General features: G+C 38.9%; 2 protein-coding genes and 1 long non-coding RNA gene across 4 annotated transcripts in view; 2 read left to right on the top strand and 1 right to left on the bottom strand.

Annotated features, from left to right (window-relative positions):
- The first annotated feature begins 2,662 nt into the window (after positions 1-2,662).
- On the top strand, positions 2,663-3,074 carry LOC107587902 (uncharacterized). Its single transcript, XR_001609520.1, has 3 exons — positions 2,663-2,773; positions 2,870-2,902; positions 2,994-3,074. It is a non-coding gene; the product is annotated as an uncharacterized lncRNA (long non-coding RNA).
- Positions 3,075-3,493: 419 nt separating this feature from the next.
- rap1gapl (RAP1 GTPase activating protein-like) lies at positions 3,494-9,523 on the top strand. The gene is made up of 19 exons (XM_016275702.1): positions 3,494-3,604; positions 3,701-3,733; positions 3,825-3,918; positions 4,122-4,157; positions 4,267-4,314; positions 4,997-5,194; positions 5,306-5,403; positions 5,501-5,579; positions 5,671-5,724; positions 5,912-5,995; positions 6,106-6,206; positions 6,334-6,463; positions 7,046-7,216; positions 7,309-7,380; positions 7,641-7,727; positions 7,825-7,980; positions 8,103-8,186; positions 8,321-8,331; positions 8,436-9,523. Exons 1-19 carry the CDS (start codon positions 3,540-3,542, stop codon positions 8,500-8,502), a joined length of 1,668 nt encoding a protein of 555 aa, XP_016131188.1. The 5' UTR covers positions 3,494-3,539; the 3' UTR covers positions 8,503-9,523.
- Positions 9,374-11,226, bottom strand: part of LOC107587787 (40S ribosomal protein S9) — a 3,526-nt gene continuing 1,673 nt past the window's right edge. The window contains exons 1-4 of one of the 2 annotated variants that reach the window (XM_016275701.1): positions 10,664-10,809; positions 10,461-10,583; positions 10,104-10,290; positions 9,374-9,640 (exon numbers count right to left, since the gene is read on the bottom strand). In XM_016275701.1, the coding sequence (XP_016131187.1) occupies positions 9,463-9,640; positions 10,104-10,290; positions 10,461-10,583; positions 10,664-10,760 (585 nt within the window). In that variant the 5' untranslated portion in view covers positions 10,761-10,809 and the 3' untranslated portion in view covers positions 9,374-9,462. Of the gene's footprint in view, positions 9,641-10,103; positions 10,291-10,460; positions 10,584-10,663; positions 10,810-11,226 lie in introns of those variants that run through there. The other variant, XM_016275700.1, reaches the window with a different exon arrangement.

The raw sequence follows: 11,226 nt of genomic DNA on the forward strand, positions 1-11,226 counted from the left end.
GGTTCAGGGACAAATACCAGACAGAAGCCATCTCCACACCCACGATGTATGCTACAACACAGACAAGGAGCTGGAGACATTTAGAAGTTGGAGACAATCTTGCAAATATTTCTGCCGGTGTGACAGTGAATGTCCGTGACATTGAGAACAGCGACTATGCTGACGAGTCAGCTCTCTGGACAACCTCCTCTCCACAAAAGTTCGGCAAATATTTCCAGAACCCAGGAGATGAACGTGAATGCCTCAAGTTCTACCACGAGCTGCGAGAAACTGGTACAAACATGAGAGTGAGATACACCAAAAGTAACAAAGTAGACTTTGGATTCCTCTCTGGAAGATTGGACTTCTTAGCAGAAGTAAAAGGGGAAAAAAGTGAAAAAATGGTGATTGAGTGTAAAGGAACCACTGGAGATATGGTGGGCAAAGTCTTCACTAAACCAAAAAATGGTGGTCGTTATGCACAACTGAATGAAACACACGAGTACTATTATCAAGTTCAGGCCTACATGTACATCCTAAACAGGGCAGCAAAACAAACACAAGGCTTCACCTCTGACAGGGCTGTCATGGTGATCAGACACTACCACAAGAATGGACGAGAACCCAGAGATTTCTACTGGAATTACCTGAGAAAGAATGAAGCAATACAGCAGAAAATTGATGAACTGCGTGTTTTCTGTGAAGAAGAGGTTCTGGCCTGTTTCCTGGCTGTTCTCAATCTGATCTTCCAGAAAGACAAGCTTTAGAACTTAGAATAACTTCTAGGAGTTATGTAGCAATTACTATTATCATCATTTTTGTTATTTATTTCTTCTTTTTAATGTGATCTTAAGGACAGTGTGTTGAGACGAAACAAATAATTTTTCCATCTTCAAATCTCAAATCTGTTAGTGAGGCTGACATTTAGAGAATTCAGTGTGCATGTTGTGCTAAAATACAAGAATTATTAGAATAAGGAACTATAAAAATACATAGTTCTGGTTTTATTTCTCCATAGGTCAGTTGTTCACATATCAGTCGGAATTCATGTAGTTTTGAATATAAAGAAAACACCTTTCTAAAAAAAGAATGTACAAAATATTTTTGTTGATTATTGCTGATATTTAGGGTCAGGGTTCCAAATCTTTAAGCTATTATGTTTCTAAGCAAATTGGAGTTAGGATTTTCCAATAGAAGTGGGTAAAATCCCCCCATACTTGCACTAAAGGTAGTGGACTCTTTTGATGGGGCCAGAAAGCAACCTAAAAACCACCCCAGCAACACCCCTAGCAACATTCAGAACACCTAGCAACCACATAGCAACACTGTGGCAAATGCCACCATGACAGATTTCAAGATCGTTAACAAGTGGAACTTGCCAGTTAGCTAATTGCCAAATGATTATTAAACAGTAAGCAAAACATATGCAAAAATGGCAGCCTGAATTCACTCATTTTCATTCACTCCTTCAAGTGGACGATGTACTGTGGACTGACACATGGATCAGTGAATGAGAAAACAGTGGAGATTTTCGGACACAGAAACTGTCTACAGTGGATGCGTCAAAGTTTTAAATCCATTTGTCCTGTTGTCGGAAGTAGCAGAATCGCATACAGTACGTTGTAAATGGAATGAGTTAAAGTGCAGTCACTTTTTGCAACAAAAAAAAAGCTTGCCAAAAGTGAAGTAATGTAGCTCACACAAAAGTCACTTTCAAACCAAGCACTTTTTTGTTGGTCAGCAGGGCAAATTTATGTGACACCATGACCAACTTGAACACAATGTGAAATCTGCATGCAAAATTCCTGATCTTTATTTGCTTGTAACACAATGCAATGCTCATGTCATGTGTAGATGGGTGACAGGACACATTAAATTTAAGATAAATTATTTAGGTTTAAGGACAAAGGTTGAGGACTACACTAACTCCAGGTTGAGGAACTATACTGCAGTGTAATTTTTACAAATAAAATGCATTGTAACACTTTTACATGTAATCACTTTATATGACATATCCACTGTACATTTTAAGCAATATGTAAATAAATAGTTTTAAGACCAGTTAAAGACAAAAATGAATAAAGATTCCTGTCTGAGAGGGAAAAATATATAGATTTTTTTTGTGTCAGCCCCCTCAATATCACTTTTTCATTTCTCTATTCTCTTGTCGGTAAAGTCTCTTGACCCTCTCTCTCTCTTCCTCTTTTTCCTGCTCCCTCCCTCTTGCCCTCTCTCCCCTGCTGCCTTGCCTCCTCTCTCTAAGAGAGTTCGGTCAATAATTGATGAATCTTGCTTACTGAAAGGGTAACAGGTCTATAGCAATAGTCCATTGCCCATTCACGTATCTTTGCCTCCTCCCAGGGCAGGTTTTTTAGAGCGGCTGCATAAACGCTACACAAATGCTTTTAAACGATTTCAGCGAGTGAATATTCACCATTGTATCTATTCAAAGGCTTTTAGTTGGTCTGTATATGTGCAGTAGTTCACCAACCTCTTATGTCAGTGGCACAAGATGGGCATGCAAGAGTTACTCCTGTCAGTCAACAGGCAGCAGGAGACAAGGAAGGATGTAGGGAGAGATTAAATGAGAGAGTGGCAGGGGGCAGAGAGAAAAGAGAGAGAGCGATACATACACACACAGAGAGACAGAGAGAAGCAGTTAATTCAGGAGTGATGGCCTGCATGCCTGGTTAGCATATTTCTGTGGCTGTCTGTAATAAACACTTACCATGGAGGGGAGAAACGAGAAGTTGTTCTCCAGGAAAAGAAGTTTCACATTCGGAGCTTACGGAGGGTGAGTGGATATGACAAATAACATTTAGCCACTGCTGTAATTTGAACACAGTGCTTAAGGATATCTTGTCATGTGGCATCTTTACGCTGTACGCAGGATTGACAAGTTCATCACTGGAAATGAGAGCAGGTCAGCTAGAGTTTGGGTTTGTTGCTGTGCTCAGGTGTTTGAACTCAGTTATCGCATGCAGACTTTTCCAGAACACTTGTCTCTGTTACAGCTGTGCAGAATCTGTGGGTCACAGCATACTGGATATTTTGGATTCCCCCTCCAGTGAGGCTAAGCCACTCACTTCTGCACCGTCCAGTCAGAAGGTAAGAAATCTCCTATTTTAGATGTTCTAAAGGTGTTGAAAATGACACTATGGAGATTATGTTCTCTCCAGATTTTCATATCTGAATTATTAATCATTTCCAAACATTGAGGAGAAACTGGACAATTCACATTCTGCATCAGTAATATTTTGATTTTGTGGCATTTTCACCGTTTCTGTCATTCCCTTTTCATTTCTCTGCAGGTCACAGAGTTGTTTGCAATCAGTGGCACAAGATGGGCATGCAAGAGTTACTCCTGTCAGTCAACAGGCAGCAGGAGACAAGGAAGGATGTAGGGAGAGATTAAATGAGAGAGTGGCAGGGGGCAGAGAGAAAAGAGAGAGAGCGATACATACACACACAGAGAGACAGAGAGAAGCAGTTAATTCAGGAGTGATGGCCTGCATGCCTGGTTAGCATATTTCTGTGGCTGTCTGTAATAAACACTTACCATGGAGGGGAGAAACGAGAAGTTGTTCTCCAGGAAAAGAAGTTTCACATTCGGAGCTTACGGAGGGTGAGTGGATATGACAAATAACATTTAGCCACTGCTGTAATTTGAACACAGTGCTTAAGGATATCTTGTCATGTGGCATCTTTACGCTGTACGCAGGATTGACAAGTTCATCACTGGAAATGAGAGCAGGTCAGCTAGAGTTTGGGTTTGTTGCTGTGCTCAGGTGTTTGAACTCAGTTATCGCATGCAGACTTTTCCAGAACACTTGTCTCTGTTACAGCTGTGCAGAATCTGTGGGTCACAGCATACTGGATATTTTGGATTCCCCCTCCAGTGAGGCTAAGCCACTCACTTCTGCACCGTCCAGTCAGAAGGTAAGAAATCTCCTATTTTAGATGTTCTAAAGGTGTTGAAAATGACACTATGGAGATTATGTTCTCTCCAGATTTTCATATCTGAATTATTAATCATTTCCAAACATTGAGGAGAAACTGGACAATTCACATTCTGCATCAGTAATATTTTGATTTTGTGGCATTTTCACCGTTTCTGTCATTCCCTTTTCATTTCTCTGCAGGTCACAGAGTTGTTTGCAATCATTGAAAAGCTACAAGTAACATCATCTTTCTCTCTCTCCATGTAAACAACAACAGTGTGAATACAGTTTTCTTGTTCTGTTGCAGTGATGATGATGATTTCTCTGTGGTTGTGTTTGTCTGCAGGGTAGCAGATTGGATGAACAGCGTTGTGAGTTCCCACCACCTCTGAGGGTAGGGATTTTAGCCGAAAACGTTTTGTTTGTTTATGGCATAGTTTCAGTCTATAGGAAACTAGGAAATCATAAGTAGTGTTTCTTCAACTTTAAGCACTTTTATGTACCATTTTTAATATATGAAGGCCAAGGTTTTCAATTTTTATGTATTTTACTGTTTTAGTCTATTCCCACCACAGAATACTTTTAAACACAATACATAATTTGAGATCATGAGATGTGGTGGAAGTTTCATTGTGATGGAAATTATGTTTATAAAAAATGATTCTAGTAGTGCACGTATAAGAGTTGCATTTAAAAGAGCATTTAAAGAGATGCATTTAAAATAGTTTCTTGTCTAAAAGTCCCAGAGGGCCAAAAGTACCTGTAATTGAAGAAACACTCTAATTTACTTGTTCATATATTATAAGTTAGAGGTCGGTAAGATTTTTTTTTTTTTTTTTGGAAAGATGTACTTTTATTCAAGACTGGAGTAATGGCTGCTGAAATTTAGCTTTGACATCAGTGGGAAAAAATGCAAATATTACATTGTAATATTTCACAATATTTTACATAATAAGCAATAAATGCAGCCTTGGTGAACATCTTTCAAAAATATAAAAAAATCTTACTGACTCAGAACCTTTGAATGATAGAGCAGTTTCAAGTTCCCACTAACACAATTACTATTGATCACTCAGACACGGCTGTTAAAGATTGGAGATGGCTTACCTCTCATCTTGCCCCCTAAATCTGGAGGTTATTGGATCGACCCTCCCCTGGATAGACATGTGGAGACCAGCCCTACTCTCTCACAGGGGGGTTTTGGTCTGGAGAGCTATGACATAATGGAGAGAGACAGTGAAGCTAAAGTCTATCAGGAATTCTTCCGCCACAGAGTCAGTGATAATTTTTTATTTTATTTTTTTTCATTTGAAAAACTTCAAACCCTTATAACCCTGTTGAAGAGACCCTCACACACCCATGCTTTTCTTTCATGTTTGCTGCAGTATCATCATTCGTTCACCACCTGTGACTCCTCTCTTGGGCCCCTAGTTTTATCTATTTGTCTTGAGGAAGAGGAAAATCGCCTGAGAGTCATTTTGAGGTGTGTATTTTGTGAGCACCTTAAATGTCGTTCATTATAATGATAGTTACTGACTGTTCAAGACCAACCTGATCAGTTTTCTTTTTCATCTAATCAGGATGAAGGAGTGCTCAATTCATGGCACATTCTCTGTTTCGCTCTTTCAACAATTCCCCACGGCAGTGGAGCTGGCAAAGGTATTTCACAACCGCACAACTGGTTCTACCTGATTCACATTTAAATGAAAGTGAATAGAAGTTTAATTTGTTTTGATTTGCTTTATTTTAGATGTTGTGCTCAAGTGTCAGTGTCACATGTTTTGAGGCTGTGAGTTACTTAAAGGTACATCTTCACTTGTCTAATTTGTTTACTATGATCTGGTGGAAGAGTTAATATAAGACTCCATTCTGATTTTATAAACTGACAAATTTCATAAAGTAAAAACTTTTCTGACATGATCAATACAATTTTCATTTATCTTTTTTCTTACACAATACAGTTTTCTTGTCTTCTCTTTCTGCATCTAAAGGCCCCAGAGATCATAATGGCGTTTGATGAACACAGAGTGTCTCAAAACTTTAAATTTGGTGTCTTATACCAGAGAGAAGGACAGGTATGCAGATATGATTCTTTAATTACAAACATTATGTTTTGTTGACTAGGACTTCAGTCTATAATAGCCTAAATGGATATTTGTATTTTGTTCCAATGTATGTTACGTAGTTAACAGAGGAAGATATTCTTAGTAACAATGAGGAAAGTGAGGAGTTTTTAGAGTTTTTATCAATACTTGGACAGACGGTCAAACTGCAAGGATTTACTGGGTAAGAGGTTAAGACTCAAGTATTGATTGATATCATTATCAATATCAATATTAACATTAATAACAAAACACTACTTTTGAATTGATTGTCACCTGTCAAAAGGACATCATCATTTTCCATCTCCTAGTTTCAGGGGAGGTCTGGATGTTTCTCATGGCCAGACAGGAAAGGAAGCGGTTTTCACCTCCTTCCATGGACGTGAGATTATGTTCCATGTTGCCACTAAACTACCGTTCACAGAAGGAGATACACAACAGGTGAAATTTGATTAAAGTATTATTAGATGTAAATGTTCTGTTAACATCTTTTACCAAATTACTGTACCATAATGCATATTATAATGAATGCTGATATATTCAGACCAACCTGCGTGTGAATGCGTGTGATATTGATTTTAAGCAAAAATTCAAAAGTAACTAATAGGTAACTTACGTTTTAGACACTTATATTGTATATAGTTAGGTCTGCTTTGTATATTTTTGCATCGCCAGTGCAATATTTCCAAGTCCAATCCACACTCCAGCAACACACAGTACTAGTGGTGATTTTGTCTCTGAATTAATCAATGTGGTTGAACGAATCTGTTGAGTCACTTGTTTTATTCCTGAATAGTGCGTCTGAACATATCACTTCAGTTAAATATTTGATTCACTCAAAAAGACAGTCATTTGTCGCCACCTACTGGTGTATTAATATAGCCTGAAATAAGAGTCACTGAAATCCCTACTACTAAATCACAGAATGGAACAATCAATGAAGTAGAATGATAAGTGCTTTGTTAAGTCCTTCAACTTTTTTTCCCTTGAATTACAACTCTACTCATCTGTTTTTCCCCTCAGTTGCAGAGAAAGAGACACATTGGGAATGATATTGTTGCCCTAGTCTATCAGGAGGGTAACACTCCTTTCATTTCGGATGTGATCAGATCCCACTTCTTGCACTGTTTCATTGCAGTGAGGAGGATAAAGAGAGAGAATGAGGGAGAGGGAGGAGACGGGGGATCATTTCAGGTAAAAAAGAAAAAAAAAAGAAAAAAAATCGCTACATTTCACAGCACTCACTGTGCAACACACAGCTCCAAAGCCTCTTGTTTGATTGACAGGTATCTGTCACCGCTAGGGAGGATGTACCCCCATTTGGCCCACCCCTTCCTACACCGCCCATTTTTACAGAGGTGAGATCACATGACTTATAATAATTCAGAAGTTTTAACAAGACAGCTCTCAACTTTATTACATCAATCCAGTTCATTTCTATACGGTCTAAAATAAGAAACAGGGTTATAGACCTACTCAATTTCCTTTATAAGTATCATTATATGTGACCTTGGACCACAAAACCAGTCATAAGGGTCAATTATTTGAAATTGAGATTTATACATCACCTGAAAGCTGAATAAATAAGCTTGATGATACTCTGAATTTCCACTTCCAGGGCTCAGTTTTAAGAGAGTTCCTCTTGACCAAACTTATAAATGCTGAAATCTCTTGCTACAAGGCTGAGAAATTCAGTCGACTGGAGGTAACCAGACACAAAGCATGTTAACTAATCATTCACTTATGTCATAGCCTCAAGTTACAAGACTTGTGCTTCTATTTCTCTCCTTTTATGATCTCAGTTACGTACACGTTCATCTCTTTTGGAAGCACTGCGGTCTGAACTGTCTTCCCTATCCCAATGCATGTTGGGAGAGCCGTCACAGCCTAGCATCCCCCTCACTGAAGGGGGGAGGAGTGTTCCAGAGGGTGGAGGAGGATTCATTGAGAACTTTAAGGTAGATAATCTCAAACCACAATGAGAATAATAAACAATAGGCCTTGATAATGTTACTGGATTGTGCTTACTACTGTTTGACATTAAAATGAGCTTCAAATCAGTATCTCTCTCCATCTTAAGAGAGCTATTAGGGTACGAAGCCACTCGTTCGATACCTTGGGAGTACCAAAGAAGGCAGGTGGTGTAACAGGGCAGCGACCAAAGGTCAGCAAATACCAGTAACACACCAATTGTCTCTTAATATTTGTAACAATATATTTTTGCATAATTTTTGTGGTTATGTTAAAGGATGACCATCTTTTCTTTGCTTTTTTCTCACTGCTAAAACACTGGAAAAGGATGGTGAGAGGTGAGAACAAATGCATAAAATATCTTACAGGTATCTTAAGTGCAATGCAACTTACAGCTGCTCACAGAAGTTGCCTATAGTTTCATATTTTGTCTCACTCATAGTGAGCAGACAAGCAACATGGGCTACACTGAGACAAGAGGTCAAACCAGTCCCCAGGACGACTTGTAGATGAAGGATGTCACTAATTCTGAGGCCTAAGCACAAAAAAGCCTTCCACAGATTTCAAGATCCATTAGAGTGCAAAGCACAATAAAGTAAATAGATATTTTAACTAAAACTTTGTAGGTAAGTTGTTACTAGCTCCAAGTGCAATCAGAAAGATATGAATATATAAGATTTCATAAACTGTATATTATCATTTGAATGTCTTCTTTGAAGTGGCATAGTATAGATTCGATGGCTGTTTATAGGGGATGTATCCCAGTGAAGGTGGGTTTAATTTCTGGAATTTAAACTATTTTTCTGCAATTTATCCAGTAAACTGTGATTAAATATTGGTGTATTTTAAATATATTTCAGTTCATAATGGGAGAAAAAATAAACCTCACTAGCTATATTTTCTGTATTATTCAATTTTCTTAACTCCACCTCATTTTTAATGCACGTACAAGGTCCTGGTCTATGTTTTAAATTACAAACTGGTATTTAAGATAAAATTGTAAACGCTGGTTTGCAGCACTAATGGTTTTAGCATTTACTGCACTTTGCTATTCTTTGAGTTGTTTACATGTAGCAGGTAATTAATCAAACCTCAAACATCCACAGGAAATATTAGGTGGAACTTTAATTTACCATATCATACAGGAATACACTTCACACAATGTAACTCAAGTCTTAAGATGTTTTACAACACAATCCTTTGGCAAGTTGGGGTCCAGCAGTTAAAACAAGAGCAGTTAAATTTGCTGAAGTGATATTTCACTATGGCCCATAAAACCTACAAATATTGATTTTTAAACCTTTATGGGCAATTCATTTTAAATACTGATTATACCTACTTGTATAAAACCGTTACTCAAATGACAAGTGAAAACAATAATTTGGAATAAACCATTTTTTTATTGAAAACTTGAGGGAGAAGAGAAAAGCAAGCACTGCCGAGTCCCTCAACCCCTGATAGGAATGAATTTAATCCTCCTCTTCATCATCACCGCCTCCACCACCACCTTGGGCCTTCTTGGCATTCTTTCTCTTGACGCGGCCAGGGCGGCCACCACCATATGGAGAGCGGAGAGAGAAGTCGATGTGCTTCTGGCTGTCCAGCCTCACCACAAAGGAGGGGATGTTCACAACCTGCTTACGCACCCTGCAGAACATCAGAAAAATAACTTAGCTAATGTGCAAAGGCTATTCAGGACTTCAGAACTGAGGCTACTGATCTCAAGGCCTCATTGACGAGGAATTCTTGACACCACTGACAATCTGACAGTTTTAAGTTTAATCACTGGCCAAGAGAAGTGTAGTTTCTTATTTTACCAAAGCACCCACATTACCTGGTAGACTCCGTTTCATGCAATAAAGCAATTTTTTTTTTTTGGACAAGCGAAGGTATACGGTTTAATCACCGAATTGACCTTGCAGAATATTTCATTCCCTCTCACCGGGAGGAGTTTAAACATGGTCAGCTAATGAAAGAGGAAGAAAACCTCAATACACATGTTCAGACAATCAGGATGTAACCATTATACACACACCTACATGTACAGGAAAATGTAGATTACATGGTTAAAAGTCCTGAACTATACACATTGTGTACTAAAGCATCTTACCGGATGTGCCTCTGACGGATGAGCACACGAGCATGGTGGATGCTCTTGGCGAGGCCAAGCTTGAAGACCTGAGTCTGCAGCCTCCTCTCCAAGAAGTCCTCCACTTTCAAGCCCAGAATGTAATCGAGCTTCATCTTACCCTCATCCAGCACACCAATGCGCACCAGACGCCTGAGCAAAGCATTACCTAGAAGTAGAAGTTAAACATAAGTGGAAGACTGATGGATGCAAACCAGACATTAAATTATTATAAGTAGTTATATGGCCTCATTGACGAGGAATTCTTGGCAACACTGAAAATCTGACATGTACTTTTACATCACTGGCCATAAAAGTTTGACAAATCAGCTAACTTACCTTCGAAGAGACGCTTAGGATCCTTCTCGTCCAGAGTGAGAAGCTCTCTGGCAGCTTTGCGGATTTTGGCTAGAGTGAACTTCACCCGCCAGACCTCCCTCTTATTCCTGAGGCCATACTCGCCTGAGAAGAAAAAGAAAACCAGATTTAAAAAAAAAGAAAACTTTGTCGATTAATTTCCTGCAATTAATTTTTTTCCTTACCAATGAGTTTCAACTCCTGGTCGAGACGAGACTTCTCGAAGGGACGTCTGGGGGTGACGTACGTCTTACTACAAACCCAGCTCCTGGCAACCGGCATGGCGACTTACTGACGCCTGTGAATAAAATAATTCATATAAAAATGAAGAGTGGTAATGCATTTATACTTTAACACTCATTCACGTATCTAGTACTGGTAATTACATTACACTTCATATCAATATTTTATCATGGGACCAAATTCCGATTCAGCAATTCAAATTCCAATTTAAAAACCTCAATAAACTCAACAGCTCAAGGTGGAGATTCTTTTTAATATGAAAAACAGCGCAATGCGTCGCTTCATGACCGACGTTAGGCCTGAACGCGCCTTGTGAAACACGTTGCGCCAAGCAGAACGTTACAACTAATCTCGCCACATAATATAACCTACTAACAAGGTACCGCGCATATAAAACTGCCCCTTTCTACATAATACATGAAATAGCGTCTGAGGGAAACCGTTAACCCTAGCGCCCAGCGGCAAATTTGACCAGAATCCCTGAGATCTATGCCTCCAACCTGTC

Source organism: Sinocyclocheilus grahami, unplaced genomic scaffold (genome assembly GCF_001515645.1).
Source record: "Sinocyclocheilus grahami isolate Dianchi unplaced genomic scaffold, SAMN03320097.WGS_v1.1 scaffold96.1, whole genome shotgun sequence".
NCBI lineage: Eukaryota > Metazoa > Chordata > Actinopteri > Cypriniformes > Cyprinidae > Sinocyclocheilus > Sinocyclocheilus grahami.